The sequence below is a fragment of the Calypte anna genome, chromosome 7 (assembly GCF_003957555.1).
Source record: "Calypte anna isolate BGI_N300 chromosome 7, bCalAnn1_v1.p, whole genome shotgun sequence".
Lineage (NCBI taxonomy): Eukaryota > Metazoa > Chordata > Aves > Apodiformes > Trochilidae > Calypte > Calypte anna.
Window position 1 is genome coordinate 6151977 of NC_044253.1, and position 23371 is coordinate 6175347.

At 39.0% G+C, this 23371-nt stretch overlaps 1 protein-coding gene across 1 annotated transcript in view; it reads right to left on the minus strand.

Moving 5' to 3' along the window:
* THSD7B (thrombospondin type 1 domain containing 7B) overlaps window positions 1–23371 on the minus strand; it is a 271583-nt gene that overhangs the window by 131524 nt on the left and 116688 nt on the right. Inside the window, exons 9-11 of the mRNA XM_030454359.1 lie at window positions 21688–21803; window positions 14481–14613; window positions 13431–13534 (exon numbers count right to left, since the gene is read on the minus strand). Coding sequence (XP_030310219.1) covers window positions 13431–13534; window positions 14481–14613; window positions 21688–21803 — 353 coding nt within the window. The remainder of the gene's footprint in view (window positions 1–13430; window positions 13535–14480; window positions 14614–21687; window positions 21804–23371) is intronic.

Sequence of the window (23371 nt, forward strand, 5' to 3'; positions counted from 1 at the left end):
CAGGGCAATCCCAGGGGTGTAACCATTGGCAGCTAAAAATCAGCAAGATCTCAGGCCTCTTGGTCCCCCTTTCAGGGGAAGAGCTGCCAAGGATAAGCCAGGTAGTTTGAAATTGCCTGTCCCATGAATCCTGGCTCTGGCTAACTTACAGCAACCAATCTTAATGTGTCAGAAATCAGCATCTTTGAGACCTCAGGGAGGAAGGGCAAACACTCTGCCTATTCTTATCACAGCTTTTTTTATTTATTTATTTTTATTTCAGATGGGAACTAATTTGCCCAGAAATATTTGGAACAAATAATTACCCAGTAGCTAACAACTACCAGAGATAACAAAATAAAAATAGAAAAAAGTTACATCCATCAACTTCTCTGTAACAAATTAATAGACTCGAAGAAAGAAAACAAAGACCACTAGATTCATTTTAGAATAGCTTGCTTCCTGGAGGAAAAAAAGCCCTGAAAATGCTCATCGCTGTGAATCCTAAATGAAATCCAAATTACTTTCTTAATAATGAAATTACATTGCATCAAAAAGCACATGCCTTTAGCAGTTTGATTTGTATGCAAGCACCCTAACCATGAATAACTGGGTAAGCAAAGATTGGACAAAGTTGCCATAAAAATACACAGTATTCTTAGCACTAAAGAAAAACTCTGACGCTGAATATAGCCGTTTGCTTTATGATTCTCTCTGGACCTGATTTACCACTGTTTTATTACTGAATTTTGTTATTGTATCTGAATACAATTTGTTTTTATGAGATCTTAAATATTACCTTTATAAACATTTCATGGAATGTTGACTCTCTATCTGCAAATTGCTTATTTGCTTATTGTTTCTGCTCATTGATACCATTGCAATAGCTTATTTTTGCATTAACTTCTTTTTTGAGGCTAGGTTATCTTCTGAGAAAATCCTGGGATGGAATTTTTAATAAGAAACTCTTAAGAAATAAACAAAAAAGAGATATAACTCTAACTGGTAAAGACATTTTCCCTTACAGTGTTCTGTTTGCAGTATAATTCAATCAGGGAGTTTATACCAGTCACCATGAGATTTCAAGAAAGTGCTTTGTTTATCATTTAATCAATATGATTTTAGCAACACAGAAAGATTTTTAAATAGTAGAATAAATTCCCTCCACACCTGCTGCAACCTTACCTGAATTTCAGGCTTTTTCTCAATAAATGCTTTCCAAACAGCATTTCTTTTGTCTCCACCATTTACACTGTGCAGATTCAATACCCATATAAAAAAACTGGCTGACCATATAAATGGTCATATAAATGGCTGACCTCCACCTATACAACACATATTAAGTTGTTTTTAATTAACAGAAGAAGATGACTCTGCTGGGAGAAAATACATCAGGATCATTTGGCTCACCTGTCAGGTTAGGGATGATTTCTGTATTCCTATTTCTACTGCAGACCTGAAAGCTTACATTCCACAAAGCACATACTCAAATTTTACTGAACTAAACCTCAAAAATTAAGCATACTTAACTTCCAGGAACCTATTAGGTGATTATTTCACTCACAGTAAATATTTAATACTTGCAAAACCACAGGATCAACTGCAAATTGCTGGTATGTTTTCATGATTATGAAGTTTGCTCCTTGGAAACACCAGTTCTCAGGGTCAAATGAAATGTCATAATCCTTCTGAACTTCTTTGACAATTCCTTTTAATATTTACATCTAGTTATAAAATTCATCTCACTCAGAAAGATAGGCACCTTTCACAGTCATCAGATAAGACAATTTAAGCAGACACATTTTGCTTTGTTTCTCATCAAAGCACTTAAAATTAGAAAGTTTCTGCTTTCATACCAGATTTACAGAGTATTTACATTTAAACAAGCTTAAAAAAGGCAAGACACATGATCTAAAAACAAAAAAAAACGATAAAAAGCAGCCATCTTCCTATAAAAGCTACAATTAATCATCATGATGAACAAATAAAAGCAATCCATCTCATCACACCATAGAGCTGGTGTAGCTTTTCCTTCCATACACCACAGAAGTTAATTATTATGAGCAGATGTGTTTAGATTACATGAAAATTTATACTCCATGAAACTAGGTATCACAGAGATCTATTTATTTGAAAGCTCAAATGTATTGCCTGTTTGTTTGGAGATTTGCTCTCATGCAACTTCACCAGCAACACAGCACATACAAAACCATCTTGCAGGACAAGATTTTCATGTTGTCCACTAACATCCTTTCAAAGTGGTACCAAAAAAGCTCCTGCTGGTCACAGCAACTTCTCACAAGCACAGAACATTTGGTTTGCAAAAAAACCTCCCTAGTATGCTCCAAATGATGTCTGCCATGACCACATCATGGGGTGTAAAATCATCAGAAGAGCTAAATCCCTCAAACACCCTTGAGACCTTGTGTCTACCTAGTTCTGGAGACCAATTTCTGCTTGATTTTCTCAAAAACACTTAAATACTTATTACTAAAAGGCCCTTAGCAAAGCATAATGAATAAAATAAGGAAGCTCCTAGGGCTCATGGGCAGCAAGGGCAGAGGCTGGGGAACTCAGAGCTGCCCTCTCATGTCTTACATCTCCTGAGGACATGCTCATCTACCTCACCTTGAATTAACCCATGACTTTCAAGAAGCCTATTGTATTTTAATTATTTTAATTATTTCCTATTGTATTTTAGTTCCCTCAAACCATGTACCTCTACCTCAGGAGTTTCCTTCACCGACACAAAGGCCACGACAAAACCAAAGATCTGGGAAGTTAATACCCAAAAGACAGAACAAAAGAGAGAACTCAAATTCCAAGCATCTTGGAGCACATATCAAAAAAAACCCCAAATATATGATTGCAGGACTGAAACTTCAGTGAACTGTCAAGAAGGAACAATAGTACTGATATTGGAATTGACCAGAAAAGAGGTAAAAAAGTCACATTTACTGCAAGGCTTCACATCAAAGACCCAAATTTGACATTACAAAATACCTTACTCCAGGAATACTCTGTCAAATATCAGAATATATTATTCCAAACTTCCCTTATTTGACAAAGCTAGCATCAGCAATCCTTTAATAAATGATGCACGTAGCAGGCAAAACCAGCGGCTGCCAGGAAAAAAATTGACTTTAGAAAAATCTTTGTTAGAAGGTGACAGTTTTTTCATTACTATCTATTGCCATCAAAGTATAGAGATGGCTTTTTCTTGTGTAGTAATTTTATTCCAGCGGAATTCCAATTTTTTGGATGAAGTTTCTCTTGATTTATTATAATATAAAAAAGATGGAATCTTCTCCTGACTCTTTTGAGAAGGTAAATCAGCAACAATACTGTTAACAAAGGTGGAGACGGAGTGTTTCCAACTGGGAAAATGCTCGGAGCTATTAGTGCTGCGACCTCCAGACCGGTTTAGAAAGCACTAAACACACTGCTCAGTATTTTTAATATTTTTGAGCATACTTAAGAAGGGTGGCAACAGAAAAGAAACAAATGTAATGTTGGCCATTTGACAGTTACCTGATGTGCTCTCACAAGTGCAAGCACTCCATAAGCATCCCCATCACTTCCAGTTACTCCACGGTCACTTTAGTGCACATGTTTGAAAGGAAGATGCTGAGAATTTTGAAAGATGGCCTGAGCCAGGTTACTCATTTATTTTGAAATTGACAACTCATGTCTAAAACCCCTATTGCAGACATAAAGCTTTTGGGAGAACATAAATATAAAAATTCATATTCAATGAACATGACATCAAGATTCTTTTTGCACCTTTGTGCCATGTCACATTTAATGAATCTTGTGCCTCAAGATTTAGAGTAAACCCCATTATGAGCTCTGCCATTTCGAAGACTGATGTTCACGTTGAGTATTAATGCTTAATTATTCAATGAGACCCAACTCAATAATTTCCAGTAAGAAATGCTTTCTAATTAATACCGAATAAGGGAAAATGCAAACCACAACTTTCACCAAGCTTCTCTGAAGGAAATTCCCCGGGCAGTCTAAACCTTGACTGTCTGACAATGAATAATTTCGGCTATAAATCAAATTCTGTATTCCTTTCAACAGCTCCCCTCTTCCTTTCACCAACAGTTGGTTCTGTTTGTCAGTTTGGAGGGGCTTTGGGGGGAGGGTGATGTCCAAATAACCAACGGGGTCTTTAATATTTAATTGATTTAGGCAGGATCAGCATTCCAGTCCAGAATCATCCCTTTCTTCAGCTAGGTAAAATAAATAGCCAACTAAGGTCCTTTGATTCTATCATAGTTTAACAATAAATGATCAGTCTTTATCTTTCCAGCTAATGACTCCAGAATATCTCAGAATTTTGTATTCTATTTGACTGAGACCATTACAGAGAAGGAAGAGGTTATTCTAGTAAAGCTTGGGAGAGTCATCTCTCCAGTGTTTTCCTGACAACTAAAAGTATAAAAGCTTTTTAATAAACTTGCTTATTTTGGTCATGCTTCAAGGTTTCCTGTTTCAAGTGTCTGTTTGAAGAAAAGTTCTCCTTAAGGACATTTTCCAGAGAACCTGGATCTTATCCTGCTCAGCTCAGATGAATGTTAACAATTTCCCTATGAACCACAGAAGCTTTGGTATGAATTATCTTTGGATTTGTAAACAGCACAACCATGACAAGGAGGAAATTAAAATTTTATAAAAGCAACAGTAGATCTAAATCAGTACTGAATGAGGCTGCCTGCAACACAGAGGGGTGAACAAGAGGGACATGAAAGTGTTATATGAAACAGCAAACAAAAAAGGAGACCAAACAGGGCTCAAATGACTCAAGAAGAAAGGATGGTTTGATTACATTGAAAATCATCAAGAAACTAAAATAGTTTACTCACTGAAGGGTTAGCCCATTGAACTGAGGTAGCCAGACACAGGCAGGGGCCAAGAGACTAGGAAGAACAGGAAAACCCTAGGTATTTTCATAGCTACTTACAGTGACAGTTACACAACATCATATAAAATATTAAAGCTCATAAAACCTCATGTTTCAGGTTCTAAGTTAACAAAACACAGTTTTAGGATGAAATGGCTTCTGTGTTTATATCAGGAGCACGAGGCTGCACGATCAGGCCTAATTCCAACACACCCATGACCACAGAAAGGATTTCTGTTGCAGTTTATAACATTATCTCCAGAAACCATGAAGCATGGCCACCCAGGGCTCAGAACATGAATTAATCAGATTTCTATGAAAAGTTGGAATCAGCTGCTCCTTATCTTACCAGGATTTGAAATCACTGGAAGTTAGGGATAAACACAAGCTGTAATTAGAAGGGCCAGTCTCCAGTTTGAGGAAGAGATTGCTCATTATGTCTCTCATTATATCTTGCATCCTCCTGAGTAAGTCTCAGCACAGTTTGGTTCTTCTTGGGCCTCTTTCATCTACTGTACTCTGTTTAATGACAATCCATCATTTCAAAAAGGACCCCAAAAATGACTTTCAGCAACGATAGCTGCTTAGATCATAGAAAATACACACTAGATGAAAGAAATCTTAGGAGGACCAAAGAGCTGAACTTAATCAGAAGGATGAAAGACAAAATGAAAATCTATCTACCCTTACATTTAAAAAGGAGTTTCCTTCAGATAAGATGATCTTGACTCTCTCTCTGTACCTGTTAAATATGGTGTGAGTACTGACAGATCATTGGGACTTTTATGATTGAGATGGTCTAGCAGTTCCTGTAAATTGTACACATTTGGATGGTGCTGCCTTTGACTTTGAGGTGATTGGGCCATTTCCTATTGATCTGAAACCTTCTTTCCCCCCCTTTTTCCCTCCTTCTGCCTAATCAAGGCAGAAATACATAGCCTGGAAAGCTTTGATGTTGCTTTGCTTTACTTCTCATTATTTTGATCTTTTAACAATCCCTCTATTGGTACATGCTTGTAGTATACATTTTCAGTTTTTATGCCTTCTGGCTTTAAAAGATTTTTCTACTTGAGCAAGACTTTTCTTTTCCCAGAAAACAAACACTGTGTGTGGTACTAAAACGCTGATATTGGTTTTGTTTATCAGATAGGCACAGCACATAGTTAAGCTAAAAAACCTGCTTATTTCCTTGTACAGAGAGGAATATGCTGCCCTGGTTTTGAAGGAAATCAAATATATGTAATTTATCTGATGCAGTCTTCATCATCTTTATTTTCCAGAGAGCGTAGAGATTACTGAGTTGCCTTTGGATAAAATGTTGTACTGCAGATTGCTGTCAGGACAAATTCTCTTAGAGTGTCCTCAATTTTTATGTTGCTGGCATAAGGCTGCAGTGACAGGAATGAGTTGGAGCCTTTCTTGCTATCAGTTAGCAGCTAAAAAGTAATGTCATGACAATTCTCCTACTGCCTAAGAAATACTCTTGCAGCAGCTACACCTGGGGTGAAAGTTGGGCCAGACCCAGACTGAAATATCATAGCACTGGTTTAAGAGCCTTGTGCTGCCTGCTGACATCTCCCATGAAAAAAGGAAGGTAGGACACCATCACTCTTATGTGAACAACTTGCCACTGGAAAATCAGTATCAATCTTTCTTTCCCTTGTCCCTATCAAGCCAAGGAAAGAAAAATTGCTCTACCAGAACACATTACCTGGGGATCAGTGGGATGTAATGCAACCTGAGGGCAAATTCCTACTCCCCCAAACTGGTACCCGGCTGCAGACTCCAGCCACACATGTATTTACATAGACAACTCTGCTATGCCATGAGGTCTTCAGAAATGAGCCAGGATGATTTCTATACAAGCAAATGATTTTATTTCTCATAAGCTGAATTGCAGGAATCCCAAAGGAAGGCACAAAATGCTCAGAGATTGATCCATCCCATCTCCCATAGCCTCGTCTGTCCCTTCCCCTCTCTCTCTCCTCCTGTTCCCAGTGAGTTCTGTTCTTCCAAACCTGAAGCAAATCTCACTGAAAATTTGTCTGGGAAAGGATATCTTCCTAAGTCCACTGGTGCAGGAAAGGCTAAGGATGCATACATGGCATCAGTACTGTATTTTTGTCTCTTCTCCCTATTTTTCCATTTGTGAAACACTCGCAGTTTGGCACAGAGCTAATCTGCCTTCAAATCCACAATTAAACCCAGGCTTTGGGAAATAGCTTACAGATCAAAGCCTATAGATAAACTGATAGAAATCAGATACAAACAATCCAGACTCATGTAATAAAACATACATACTGCACTGATAAATCTCTCCAACTCCTCTGGGCAGAAATACATAGCTCACCAGGAATGAAGGTAAGTTTTGTATTTAAAATCAAGGGTAAAGTTTCATTAAGTTCAGAAGATTTTTATTCATTCACTGATATTCACCAGAGTTTAAACACTTAAATATTTAATTTCTTTCTGTTAAGAATACTTGCGTATTTTGAAAAGAGGTTCCTGATCTATTCTGAATCTATTTGCAAACGAGGAACTGGAATTACTCAAGAGAAAGTTTTGATGTTTTTATTTGACCTATCATTATTTACACTGGCAGAAAGTGTTATGGAACAATAATAAAAGAAATGATTGCCTGTTAAAAATACTCTGTCTTAGGATCAGAAGAATAAATTTCAGGAACTTGGAGATCAGAAGCAAAATGTAAGAAATCTCTTATTTTATGACTGGCAATTTTTTACAAGAGCATAATGCAACTCATACAAAGTCCAAAACTTCTCATTCTAGACTCATCTCTACAACGCTGCTGCCCATCTTGCTGCAGAATGAGACTCTGCACAGTTTTTTTCATTAATGAAAATTTCCCATTTCTGATTTCAGACCATGTTCAAATTTACCCAACCTGTATATTTGTCTTGCCCTTCAAAGTACCCACAATTTGCAAATACCCAGATGTGTTTTATCTGTACTACTCTCTATTTCATTACATCCAATGTTAGGTAGAATCCTGAGGACAGGTGAGAGAGAGTACATGTGCCCCACAGGAAGCCACCTGAAATTACCTTCCTGCTTGACAGCAAACCACAGATACCACAACTTTGTGGTTTTTCAACAAGCTGCACAACCACCCCCCTCATCCTGTGCTTCTCTAGGTCATATTTTCTTATCACCCATTGGCAGGGATGTGGGACTGGACTCAATGTCTTCCTAATGTCAATATTATCTGTGCCACTCATTGCCTAAACTCCATCCCACTGCCTCATCAAAGGAAGAAATCAGTTTATCAAGAACAAATAATAGTAAATCAATTCTGCTTGGGTTGTTTCTTATCACCTTATTACTTTCCATGTGTAATAAGCTAAGAATTGCATTATCAGTGACAAGACAAGAAAATAACAATACAGATAATGTCCTTTATGAATTTGCAATATAATGTTGAACAGCCACATGGGTAAAGTGAAGCCCTGGCAGACGTGGCTGACAACAGACTGACTCTCAGCAACCTCATTCCCCATCCTAGAGAAACTTCATTTGACAAAATTTCCTTCCAAAGGTATCACAAACAAGACTCAGCATCTGTCCTTACCCTGAAAATTATTTTTCCTTCAAATATCTGCTACCAGTGATCTGCTTCCAGACAGTGATGCTGACTGGGACCACTCAGGTTCAGCTCACTGTGCTCCCATTTGTGTCCCTGCAACCATCCATTTTCCCAGACTAGCAACATCAGAAAAAAACCACTGACAAAACTAATAAAGCCCTCAATATCACTCAGAACAAGGCTCAGGGTGCCCTACCAGGCAAAGTTAATATTGGAGGGAGCTACTGATGAGCAGGTAAGCTGCTATCAGCTGGACAGATTTATACACAGGACTGCACAGCTAAGCCATGGACATAAAATATCACCAGCTGAAGCAGTCCATATCTTTGCCATGTATTCATTGTAAACTTTAGGCTGTCACATTGCCTCTAGCCTATAAACTAGAACAGGATTTTTCTTTGTACTTCCTGAAATTACTGGTTCTGTGCAAAAGAATTCTGCATTATAGGGAATGCATCTCTTAATTTAAAGCTCTTAATTCAGCTAATCAGCAGCTACATTGTTAAAAATACATTGTAGCTACCAACAAAATAGGGAATAAGGACTGCTGGGTGACTATCTTATGAGCAAAAAAAAAAAAAAATTATGCTGATGTTTTTTGATGGTCCATCTCATTATAGTTACCAATATATAATTGCAGCAGAAACAACAATAATGTATATTGCCATTACTGTGTTACAGATTGACAATACATGAGATACTCCAGCTAAAAGCTGCCTGTTTGAAGTGTTTTTGTAGAGTCACTGTTAACAGGCAATACCAAAATTCATTCTTTCATCTTACTTAGTATGCAACACATGTTAACAGTTGCTAATTATTATAATTATTACAAATTATATTTGTCATCACAGCTCTGTGTGTCTTTTATATAGGATTTTACTGGAACTATCACTGCATTTAGACACACTTAGATAGCAGATTGTTAAAATTTTTTATTCTCATAATGATGAGGTTTTGATCTGCATCTCAGTCTAATAAAACAGTCTTCTCTGCATTATCCCTACAGCTATCAGGAAGCTCCAGAGCAAGAGCCAAAAACCTGCAATGAAGGAGACAGGAATCTTAAATTGCTTGAGTCAGGTGCTGCCTGCATTCTACTTTTTCACTGTCAGTGCATGTATCCACTTTTCAACTGAAACAGATTATGTTTAACAGAAACCATCTTAGCAAAGTTCACGTGGTGTGAATTTACAACCCAGTCAGCAACACATCATACGTGGTCTGACAGTAGCAGCCACCAAAATGAAATATTCCACTGAGATGCTCAGTGAGCTTTTCCAACACAGATCCTCCCCACAACCTCAGGTGAGCCAAGGACTTCTCCAAAGCACAGTAGTTTCTCATTACTTCACCATTGGGTTTGTTGTTGTGTGCTGGTATATAAACCAATAAATTATTCTGTAAGAGTATTTGCTGCTCTGGGTCACAGCATTTCTATATTCTTGCCATGGGGAGCTACGGTTCTGAGCTGGGCTTACTGCCTCATTAATGGGGGAAGATACAGGAAAATCCCCCAAATTAATCACAGTTAAGCAGCAGAAGAAACAGTACACAACATATTCCATTGCTGCAGGTTCCTCTTGCTTTGGATCATAACCACTTTTTGCACAACCACATTGTCAGTGCATTTCCAGGACTAGTTTTTAAAGCAGAGTCTCATTACATCAGTCTGGTCTTTAATACGTGTCTATTTACTCTGTCAATGGCTTTTGAAGCAGCCTTCAAAGACACTTGCTTAAAATACACTAATTAAACCTCAACAGTCCCTTGTAATGAGCAATGCATTCTTTGCCCCAAAATGGAAATGTCTAAGGTGGCTGCTCAGGTCAGCATTGAAAGGAGAGGGCATTTCTGAAGGATCCTCCATCACATACATCCCAGAACAGTGAAGTCACTGAAGGGCATCTGAAGGAGCAGCAATTTTCTCACAGTCTTGACACCTTCTAGTAAATTAGTCACTTGTCGAGGGAAATGACAGCTATATAGCAACAGCAAAGCTTGTAAAGCTCTTCATTTACTGTTAGAAATGTTGTCTATAACACTGTCAAGCAGCAGTAACATCCCCATCCTGTTTTACTCAAGTGCCCTATCTCAGGGGCTTCTTGCAAATCATGCCTTAATGAAGTTTAAATAACAACTATATTTTTTAGTCCTAAATGCTACTTTTCTCTAACCTGCATGACTGTTTTCTGAATAAGTTAGTCCACTGAAACCGATATACAAAAAGAAAGGCTGCTCTAATTAGTGTAATATCACTCCAGAATAAAGCCATGAAAACTGCAGCTTCAGACAGCTGTCATCCCTTTTGCTATTTCTACTTATTATTCAAAGACAAATTCTCATATCTTCTTCATGTTACACCATAGGTTTATATGCAGTTCCAGTGAAAACACTCATGGAACAAGGTCTGTAAGTATCTATCTCAGAATCTAGCCTAGAGAAAGAACAGAGCTTGAAAGTAATTTCAGGCTTAATTTTCCCTCAGCACAGTCATTGTTCTAAATAGTTACACATAAAGATATGCTTGCTTTCTTGAGAAATAATTCATATGAATTCAATGTCCTTATATAATTAGCTAGATACAACAGTTGACTTGAAACATAAAACCTCTTATTTACATGACAGCCAGGATATGGACAGCAAAAGAAACATCTGAAAATGGGTGCTCAAAGGAACAGCAAGACTGATTATCTTCCATGGTAAGAGGGTAATTGATGTTACATGATAAAAAAGAAAGTGGGCAAATTCAGATAAATACTCTTTGGAGAATAAGCACTTACTGGCTAAAGATGCTGACACATTATGCAAGCCAGTTACTGTGTGGAGAGGTGATGATATCTCGAATGCAAACTCATTTGTAGGATGCCTGGATATTGCAGGAAAGTATTTATAATACCTGGTGTTCTTCCCTTGGTGGCACAGATTGCCCTGGAAAGACCCAGAGACTCACAGAATCACACAGTATAATTTATAACATAAGGGACCTCTGAATTTCCAACCCTTGCTCTAAGCAGGGCTGAACTCAGAAAAGGCTGCTGAAGACCTTCTCCAGTTGAGTTTCCAGTTTCTCCAAGGAATCTACAATCTCTGTGGGCAATCTGGGAATTTCTCTCCTTACAGCCCATGACTGCTATCAGCTGTTATCTCAGGACAGTGAGATAAGAGAACAATGTGGCTCCATCTTTCTGTGAACCCCACCCCAACCAGACACTTCTCCCCAGCCTCTCCTCACATGTTATTTCAAAACTAGCTCCAAATACCTGCTTCACAGTCAAAAATGAGGGTCAGAAGTTCTCCAGTGTCAGGTCTACAAGCTGAAGAAACCCTGCAAGGCAGGTAAGCAAATGCCACCCCTGATTAAATACCCACTCCCTGACAGCACAGTGACACTGCACCTCATCACACATCCTATCTGCTCTTGAAGAGCTCATGAAGCAAAGCAGCAAGGTGAGGAATTAACAAGTTTCCCTTCATAAATACTTCTATAGGTAAGATACAGAACTGCTGAAAACCCAGCAGCTTATTTTGCAGCAGCAATATGGTTTGAGTGAGCAGCTTTGTTTCAGCTGCCTCCTCCAAGGAGATCACTCCTATTGCTTGCAGGAAACATCTTGAAAATCTTCCTCCATGGCTCTCATCTGAGAATGAGATTTTCAGTTTCCTGAAACCCCACTCACCCTCAGTAACACAAAGCAGATTGGTCTTATCACAAGATGTAATTATATATATTTAAAAAAAAAAAATGGTTACAAAACCCACAGTTAATTACAGAAAGCAAACTTGGCACTGAAACAAATTTTGCTTAAATCCATGAATTTATGAAATTCCTTTTCCATGATTACCCCACACATGGTACATAGCCTGTGAAATTGTTGGAGGACTCTCCACAAAGAAAAAAAAAAAAAAAAAGAGTGATACTCTTCTATTATACTTCCAATTTCATCAGAGTTAGACTAATACAAAGTTCACACACCTACTGGAGCATCAAGATTACCTTCTCTTCATATGGAGATTGAGGAATACATTTTAGGACATCTCAATTTAAAGACCTGTCTTTGAAAACCTTGTGGAAAGGTTTTGTGGTCAAAATCCAGTTGGAGATATTTATTCCTTTGAACTTTAGTTTAAAACACATTTCTTCTTTCAGATACAGCCCACATACTGTCAGGGCTTTTCTTACTTTTCCTTTGTTTCCAGATTATACAAGAAATTAATTTCATCTTTAAAAAACAGTTTCTACCCTGGTGAAGTAGTAAATTATTATGTCAAGCTTCTTCAGTTACCATACTTGAGTAGCAACTCTTTTTCTCAATAAAAATAACCTTTTGTTAAAGGTTTCATTAGATTTCCCAGGAGTCTGACAACAGCCCAATCTCCAGCCATCTGCAGGAACCACCAGACTCTGATCACACACTCCTGAACAGAGAAATTCTTCTCCATGCTTTTGTTCAGACAGTGGGATCACTGCATTTTCCAAGTGATTAATCACACCAAGGTCAGAAGCCCAAAGCCTTTACCTACACTGACTGTGCTAACAGCCTAAATGAAAACCAGGCCTCATACAAATTATTAATAAAATTTAAAATCATGAGGAAATTATCCTTTCAGTTTTTAGCACCAAGAACGGGTTACTTCATAGAGGCCTAGAGAGTGATGGATCTTTCATAGCCCACAGGTTTCATCTTTAGGCAGAAAAGCAGGTTACTGGAAAGATACTTGAATACCAAGATTAAATATAAGTATACTCCAAGAATACTATCTGGCCACTGACTCTTTAACACCCAGCACAGCAGCAAAACTGTACAATGGGTCCACTTCCCAAGGCACTTTATTGGAAGTGCTTTGGTCACAGTTTCCAAAATAAAGAAAAAGAGTAGAGACAGACACAAATGTCACACTCCAACACCTTCAATATTTGGAGGCTGGAAAGAGCCAGCTTACCCCTTGCCTGCAGCCCATGTCCACAAGCCTCCCTCTGCCCTGGCCCAGGCTGCTTCACCACATCTGGAACCAGCACACACTGACCCCAGCGATGGGTCTTCCACCTAGGAGAGGAGACACAAGTTAAGTGGTCAAAACTGGAAAACAGTCAACACCTCTGGGCAAAACCAGTTATAAATTATGACATACTATAGAAACTTAAGGAAAAAGAGTCAAAAAGCTGTAATTACTCCTGAAATAAACATTATGAACTAGAACTCGGATGCAAGGTTCACCTCCTAGAAAGCCACATCATTCCTCCAACCATGTTTTCATTTCTCATTTTTGCAGGGTTCAAAGTCACATAAAATACACAGGAAACATCTTCAGTGGGCTTTGAAATCAGGTTCTCCTGTAATCTGTACAACTGATGTTAAACCCAACCTGCTTTCTGTGTTGGGATGTGCTTTGCCCAGCCCTGGGCTGCAGGGAGGCTGAGGCCATGTCCTACATGAGACCATGTGTGGGATGGAGATTTATATGCAAAGATAGAATGCTTTTCTATTTACTAATACTGCATGACAGATGGGCCACAGAATTTTCATGAAGAGTGGTGAGTAATTGCCCTATTGTGCTATTTGGCTAATCAGAATTTTTTAAAGTGTGTATTACTCACTGGAGTGAGAGCCTCAGGGGAAAATACAGAGTTTCTGCAATAAGGTCACAATTATGAGTAAAGCAGTTGAGTGCTTGTGGTCCCCAAATAGCTTACATGGATTTTTAGATACACTGAAGGGACAGTTCCCAGTAATAGCTTCCTTAAACACATTGAACTCTGAAGTCACCATTTCCAGAAGCTGTGTCTATTGGTGCTTCCTCTGATGATGCCTCATCTACTGAAAACTCCACCTTGAAATCCTCTTTTAGACATTTTGCAAAGTACATTGTTTATAACTTCATTTTTCCAGTTTTTATGGTTTCTGGTGAAAACTGTACAGGATAATTGCATAAGAGTCATTTCTAGAGAATTAGACATCCACAAGCAAGATATTCTAAGCTAAGACTTTTTACCTATAAACTGGACAGATGGGAATATCTTCACATTCTCTTTCCTCATACAAGGTGTCTGGACATGCCTGTCCCCCATTGGCAGCATCCTGAACAATAATCCTGTACCTGGACTGCTTAACTGCAGTGGCATTGCCTGTAAAAGAGAAAAAAAATTGCCTTCCAGACCCAGTTGGTACCCTAAGTCAGCAATCTAGCTGTCTTGGTTAAAAACATGCTTTACATTTTATTTATATTTTGAAATCCTGGACCTTCTGGCACTCCCCAAAGAAGGGAGGGAATGGTATGTTGGATCAAAAGTTACTTGCTTTAAATTCACCAGGAGTTCAGCAGAACAGCACACCTGGAAGGCTGATAAGTCAGTAGCCTGAGAGATATATCAAAAAATATTTATTTAACAGAACATCAAATCAGACAAGGAAATAAACATGAGCAAACACCTGGAGAGGAGAAAATAATAAAGAAAAAAACCAAAAACAACCTGTCACAATAGACTTTTTTTTTTTTTCTGAAAACACATTCTGGTGGGCTGAAGTTGCTGTCAGTTACCCATCCATATGGGTCTGGAAATCACAGATGATAACTTCCTGATAGGAAAATCACTGCAACCAACAGAGGATGCTCTGTACTTCACCTGAGCTGATGCAAAATGATCAATCCACCTGGCAATATAGTACAGAAAAACCAAACTCCAGAATACAGCAGGAAAGACAAAGGTTAGGATTTATATCCATACCTCCATAGCTAAAACAAAACTCAATCCTTGGCTAAGTGCTAAACCAGCTGTGTGTTGGTTTAACCACTGTGTGTGGCATTAGAGCTTCATCAGATACTGTATTCACACTTCAAAACCAGCTTGCTAGTGAAAAGGGATCTCAGCAGAACTCCAGAAAGGATTCCAGACCATGCAAACATCTTTTAACAGTGGATTTCATCAGATTTACCCAAAAGAGGACAGTGATGTGTAAACTAGCCTACTGATGAGGTTTTTTTTCCAGCACAAACTAAGGTCAAAGCTGCTGCAACAAGATCTCAGTGCATTAGAGCAGGAGCAAAACTTGGGAAAAGCCACAGCCTGAACACAAAGCACAGACCAAGTGAAAATAGTTGGTGCTAAAAATACCAAGATCTAAAAGCCTTCACACCAGCACGTGCTGTCACTGAGAGATCACCATAAAGGGGGTTTGGATCTGGCAGGATCCAGCTCATCCCAGCTGCTATCCTGGTGCAGGATCAGTGTCCCAGGGCCATCCCCCTCCTGCTTCTTCAGCCATCTGAAACAGCTCCAGAGCTTCCTAAAACCTTCTTTCTGATGCCTGATTGCCTCACAGAGAGCCTTTTCTTAATATCTAGCCCAAACCATTGGTCCTGCAAATGGGGCTAAACCTTTTTTATCTGTCATCTAGACATAAAAAATATTTTGCTCTCTTGCCTGTTGCATAGCCTTTATGATATCTTAAGAGCTTGCATCAAGTCTTCACCTCTCTAACCTAATCAAGCCCAATTCTTCATAGGTCCTATTTATTCATCTCTCATAAGTCACCTTCCTACAACATGGTCCCCATGATCCCATCTGCAGCCTCACCAGTGTAGAGTACAGTAACAGCTTTGCTGGTTTATATACACCATGCACATGTTTGACAAGCCCAATGTGAGTTTTAGGATTTCAAATTGCTGACTTTTATTCATTTTGCTGTCCATCACATCTCCAGAGGCACCTGAGATAGTAAACATATTTACTTCCCATCCCATCTTTGTGCAATCAATCTTTCCTTCCCTTTTTGAGAAATTAATCAATAATTTCAGTATCATTTAATAGATTCTTGCTGCTGTTTGCTCCCTCTTTCAGCTCTGCATCACCCACCAACATTATTAGTCGAGCATGCAAGCTGTTCAGAAAAATATCACACCAATTTTGGGCAAGAATAGTTTTCTGTAGCACTCTCCTTGGATCATGCTCCAGTTTGATCATGAACCATCTAGAAGCCAACTGATAGGAAGGAGCTTTGCAAAGAAGGATGCAGGAATCCTGACAGACAAGTTGACCATGAGCCCTTGCAGCAAAAAAAGGGTCAGAGCATCCTGGGCTGTACTAAGAAGAGCATCATCAGCTGGGCAGAGGAGGTGAGCCCTGGTGAGACAACTGGATGTCATGTGCACTTCTGGACAGGAGAAGGGCAGGGGTATCCTGCACTGAGTCCAGGGAATGGCCACAAAGACTATTTAGGGACTGGAGAACTCAGAAAACTGAGACTTTTCAGCCTGGAGAGAAGACCTGGGGGATGTTATCAGTGCATATCAATACCTGATGGCAGGCAGCAAAGGAGATGGAGCCAGACTTTCCTCACACTAACATCCACTGTGAGGTTTTTCAAGCAATTGAGCACCCATTAACAGTGATTTCATTCACGTCACTGTTTCTCAGCCTCCTGAGAAAAGTTTACTGTGTCAAAAATCTACCTCTTCCCCTAATTAGAGCAGCTACACTGTCAAAGGAGGAGATGAAATTCGCTGGGTACAATTTTTTTTCAATGAACCCAAATAAAGCCATTTTAACAGAATCAGATTCTTGAAATGTTTACATCTCAAGTAATAGCACATTATGTTTTTCAAAACAGCAGTTAGGATGAGTAATCTATAATTTCCTTGACTTTTTATTTTTTTTTTAATTTGGGGGCATGGGTGAGGGCAAGGGAGAGGGTCAGTTGATTGGTCAGTTCACTTTGTCTTCATATGACTTGGGTTTAGTTAGTTCCTTAGAGCTGGGCCATTTCTCACCCAGAAGACACAAACTAGATGCTCTGGCATTGCTTTATTTCTTCCTTCTCTATTCACACAGCCCTGCTGACATGGGAACATCTAATTTATTGGAATATTTATTCTTTAGCCCATTCCTCTCCTGGCTGCAGACAGGAAACAACAGCAACAATTGCACATTCTGCTTGTTGTGTTTCCCTTGTCTGTCAATAAATAATGAACAAATATTTCACTCAGCTTCCCCTTCTAATCCAGTTATGTAATTCTCATTATCTAATATCCTCCTGCAGCTTCATTAGCATTCTTGATTCCTATACTGGATTTTTTAATTCACTTCCAGTTACATGCTTGTTTCTAATGTCAGTGGAACAATTTGCCAATGAAAAAGGAAACAAGGTTCTGAATGACTCTGATGATGAGAAAAGCTAAACACAGGGTTACACCAGCTGTGTTTGATGTTTTCTTCACATAGTTTGAAGCATGAACATGGAAGTTCAAACAACATGCAAGTTGTATACAGAGCTACAGACACTTCCCCTGTGCTGCTGACTTTCTATCGTAACAGCATCAGGAGAGAAAGCAGAATCCAGTTGGTCTTCAGCCCTTCAGAAAATCTTGGTAGCTTCTGTGTCCTCTACACTCTCACCTGCATAAAGCATGTTCCCAGCAGATGTAGGTACCAGTTCTCTGAGTTTATTGAAGTCTGTCTTTTTTTTTTTTTTTAAATGCATTGCTGATATTCCCATCCTTGGCTTTTCCTAAGATTCGTGAACTCTATCACTTTGTGATGATTTTTCATTCAAATTATCTACCACCATTAGAATCTTAGACATTTCCTTCATATTAATCAGTACCAAATCTAAATGAGCTTCCCACAGTAATCTTCTCCACCTCAAGAAACTAAATTATCCTCAACATTTATTGCACATTACTCAAACCCCATTTTTTAAATTGAATTTCCTCACTGGCTTTTCTACAGCAATCCTCACAAATGTTAATGAACATAATTTTTATATCTGAGTTAAAATTGCTATAGCCTGATTTTCCAGAGTATTAGCATTACATAGGACTGTCCTCTTAAAGCCAAACTTCAGCTGATTTTAAGCATGCCTATGACTGCCTGCCCTCCTGTTTTGAAATCTCAAGAGAATCTTAACACTTATGTCCTTGACTTTTGAACTCAGATAACACTGTTTAAAAAGTTCAGAGGTGCCTTCCTCTGCTTCCATCTCACCTCCCTGTCCCACCAGCCTCCTCCTTACACACAAACCCATAGGACTCCTCCTATCAATTCTTCCCATTCCTCCCTTGCTGGTTCCTAAATATTTACCCCCCATGACATCCACAGTACCCTGTCCATGCTCAGAGAGGTGAAGAACCATGGTTAGATGATGGACCAAGCCCTTGCTTTCCACTCTCAAATTCTGTCTCTTGATAGAACAGCTGATCTAGATTTTATAGGACAGGATAGAATGGGATATTTCAGTTGGAAGGGACCTATAACCATCACCTAGTCCAACAGCTTGACCACCTCAAGGCTGACCAGAATTTAAAGCATTTTATCAAAGGCATTGTCCAAATGCCTCAAACTCCTACAGGTAACTTGCAGCTTCCTCCTCTTTGCTGCTGAGCAGATGGAAAAGCAGAGTCTGGTCAATACAAGACTGTGACCACACAAAAAGTGAGATTCTGCAGGATTTTAGCCACCAAAGCAAGAGCTGCCTTCAGCATTTTTGTTCAGACAAAAGCTTTTGAAGGCATAATAAGTCTTTAACTTTGACCAACTCGGGTTGGGTGTTTGTTTAGAGAATGGAAGAGTCAGATCCTTGACAGAAAGGAAAGGTCACTGGAGTTTCTTTTTGTGGAATGCCATGCATTTTATCCACTTTGACTCCATTTCATTTCAAGTCTGATTTAAGGCATGAGGAAACAAATCAGACAATTACTGCCTTACATTTCCTGTAAATTTGTTTAGAGAATTAAGCAACAGTGACATTTCTAACTTTGCCCCTGGACAGCCATCACCCAGAAGAGTAGAGGTCCTTATAGAAACCACTTATTTTCAGAAAGGAGATAAAAAAACATTATTTCTTGTCAGATTTGGTATTTTTACTCTCCTCATTTTTTAATCTGACAGACCAGAGAGCACATCACCTATAAAAACATCATGGTGGAAAGGACCTTCAAGATCACCAAGTCCAACCATCAGTCCTACACCACTTTAACCACTAAAGCATCTCCTGAAGCACCACATCTCCCTGTTTTTGGAATACCCCAGGGATGGCAACTCCACCACCTCCCTGGGCAACCTGTTCCAATGCTTCACCACTCTTTCAGTGAAGAATTTTTTTCCTAATGTCTAATCTGAGCCTCCCCTCATGCAACCTGAACCCTTTTACTCTTGACCCATGCTGAGAGCAGTCACCTCCCCAGGACACGAGGAAAGTTGGTGACAGAGGAAAACCCACATGCTGCTCATTTGAACCATTTCATGTTCCAGAACCTCTATTTTAGTTCTTTGATTCTTGTTCCAATTCATCCTAAAAGAGCCATTAAAACAGATGTATTATGAAGGAGACTGGTAGACAGTTGTCACCTTTAAGGATCTGAAATGGCAGAGAATCAATAACTTGCAACAACCTCCTTGTTCCTGCCTCACCAACAGGTGCTGGGATTCAATTGCACTTCATCTGTGAATTATGTTGTCTGTCCATCTGTTATTGCCCTAAGTTCATCGCTGTCTACACTTTGGAGATACGAGATAATCTTTTGCCAGAAGACAGCCTGTTGTCTGATGACATTTAAATGTAGGGAAAATGTCACCTTTTTATTGTTAGACAGTAAAGTTGGACGCAGTGTCTGAGATAAACTGCAAACAGCTTAACTGGTAAAGTTCTGTGTAAAGCTGATTTAGTGACTGCGTGTTTGTCTAAGCTCTGATCTTATGCTGGTACATATTTAATTTTAAATCTGCCAGGCAATACCTATTCCTGCTTGATCTGCTTACTAATTCACCATCTGTATATTGGTTTCATTAAATACAACTGATATATTAAAAAACAAAAAAACAAAACCAACCAAACCCCTAACATCTCACATATGTATAGTGGTTTTAAAATTTCATTATCATGCAGAGGTTTTAACTGTGCAATGCAAATTAAAAAAACCCAAAACCTTGCAATGCAACCATATCAACAACAGATTTAGCAATAAGCAAACTCCCTATCTAAGAAGTTTTAATTTAGAATTATATTAAAATGATAACGCTGCCGAGGAGGTTAAATAATTAATTTCTTCTCATTTTAATTGTAAACTATTATTTAATAAACAAAGTAATTTACCAGGTAATTTATTCTACTTCTTCATAGGCAGCTCATTCAAAGTCTAAAAATAAATGCTAATTAAAACAGGATTCACTGTTTTAGAAAGAAGCTCATTTTCCTGTAAAACCTAACAAGGACTCTGCTAGAGCATCCACTGAGAAACTTTGGAGGGCAAGGAAGCCACCAAGAATAATGAAAAATACTGATAACTGAAAAGTCTTTCATCTGAACAATTAGTGAAAGACACAAATTTATCACAAAAAACCAACATTACATGCCTATAAAGAAACTTTACTAAACACTTAGCATCCAAAAGATAACCTCCCAGATCAAAGAAATGCACAGTCCTTGAAAAGCCACCAAGCATGGGAGTTATTTGCACAAGCTTGTTCGTACACATAGGCAGGTTAAGAGGAGCAATTTGGTACATTGCAGCAATTCCAAGCATAGCCATACAATGCTGGGACAGTGGATTTCTGGCTTTGAAACCCAGAAGGAATTTATTGCAGGTAAAGAGTGCTTCTGTCTCCAAATCTGCTCACAAGGATCCCATCAGTGCCAACATCCAAAAGAGGGCAATTAGGCTGGTGAAGGGATCCAGCACAGATCCTGTGAGGAGAGGCTGTGGGAGCTGGGGGTGTTCAGCCTGGAGAAGAGGAGGCTCAGGGGAGACCTCATCACTCTCTACAACTCCCTGAAAGGAGGTTGGAGCCAGGGGGGGGTTGGGCTCTTTTCCCAGGCAACTCTCAGCAAGACAAGAGGGCAGGGTCTCAAGTTGTGCCAGAGGAGGTTTAGGTTGGATATTTGAAAGAATTTCTTTATGGAGAGGGTGATCAGACATTGGAATGGGCTGCCCAGGGAAGTAGTGGATTCTCTGTCCCTGGAGATATTTAAAAAGAGACTGGATGTGGCACTCAGTGCCATGGACTGGGAACTGCAGCAGCAGTGGATCAAGGGTTGGACTTGATGATCTCTGAGGTCCCTTCCAACCCAGCCAATTCTATGAGGTGCACTAAGTCGAAAACTCATTGCCTTAAAATTGTTTGACTGGTGTGAACTACAACTACCACACACATCTAGACCAATTCTTTAATATTTCCCCAAATTTTGACTTTTTCTTTAAGGCTTACCAGGCTGGCATGCTGTTGGGCAGCGAGTCCACTGACTGAAAGGTGTAACAATGCAGTCCTTCTTGCAGGGGAGCAGACACGGCCGCACAGCCTCAGGGCTGATGGACTCTGGACATCTATCAAGCCAAAAGCAAAGATAAAATGTAATAAAAAAATACAAACTGCAAGAAAATGTTTTACTCCAAAGACTCTCAACAGGCTGGGAGTGTAGTGCTGTACCAAAGATATCATTCCTGGTCACAGCAAGCCTCATTTTACTTCTCCTTTGAACTCATGTAACCCAATTTAGTACATTTCAAAAACTGAAAAAAAACAGCAATAAAAAAAAATAAATGTGGAGCTTGACTTGACAACTATAGGCTAAATGTAATGAAGCCTAAAATACCAAACTCACTGAAGCAAAATAGATACATTTATTACTGAAGAAAGCAAGTAGTTATGTTTATGAAGTCATTCTGGTTTAACACAACATGCAACAGACTTCAAACCACTTACAACTCTGTGTAAGGTCTGATGTGCAAGTTCTCCACCTTCAAACCCTACAAAGCACAGAGACAGCTTAAACTGATCTTTGACTGAGACCTCAATTGTTATTTTAAAAGTTGTATCACGTAGTATAGTAAGAAGAGCTCTGTTCTTTTTATTTTTTTCATGAGTTTAACTGCTAAATGAAAAATATGTCACGCATATTCTAATAAAAGTTTCAGACATGTTCAGCTAACATACAAAAACTTGACAGGTGGAATAGGGACAATTTTCTGGGATCAGGCAGATCTTGCATTTCAAGTGGGAGAACAGAAAGGGAATTACTCTTTTTAATTCTTATTAATTTCCAGAAGAAAGATCACTCAAAAATACTTAGTAATGCATGTAACCCAAAATGATCCCATGTGAAAGAAGATTATGCCACTAAACCCTCACAGAAAATAAAATAAATCTTTAAGTCATGATCCTGTTACTGAGATAGTAATAAGATGCTTAGAGGTATAATTTAAAAGAAAATAGATACAAAGAGACACGACTTCTCATTAGCCACGGCTGTCCTAGAGGGCAGATTCCTAACAGAAGACGCTGAAGTATTTTGCTAAAAAAATTTAGTTTTATTTGGCTTTCTGTGCCTTACACCTTTTTCAGATATCATTTCTTTTTTCTTCATGAAATCAGGAAAAATGCAGAATCCAAAAAAAAAAAAAAAAATAGACAGTATGCCAAGACACACTGGTTACTTATTTACATGGCTTATCCCATTTCTGAAGCCATGTTAACAGCAGACTTTCACCACAGAAGCACAAAAGCCAACGTTACTTTTGTTGAGGTTTCATCTCCTCAAACACAAAATACAGCATCCTCGGTGCTGGCGCTGAGAGGGGATGCCCTCTCCCAACAGGTCTGGACCCTCCTGAACACTAACAAGCTACAATTTCATTCCACAGAGTTGTTATTCCTTCACTAAGAACTGTTTTCTTAAACACCTGCAGAGGTCTAAAGTTTTTATTTGTAGGATTATCACCATAAGAGTAATATAAGCAAGGTCTCAGCAGGTCCTGCTGGTCCAGCAATCTCCATCACATGGGAAACACTGCAGCTCTGATGCTGCTACACCAAAGCCAAGGAAGTCCCATTCTGAAGTCCCCACAAACCCCACAGTTCGCTTTTGGCAGGGATTTTCCACCACTGAAACTGT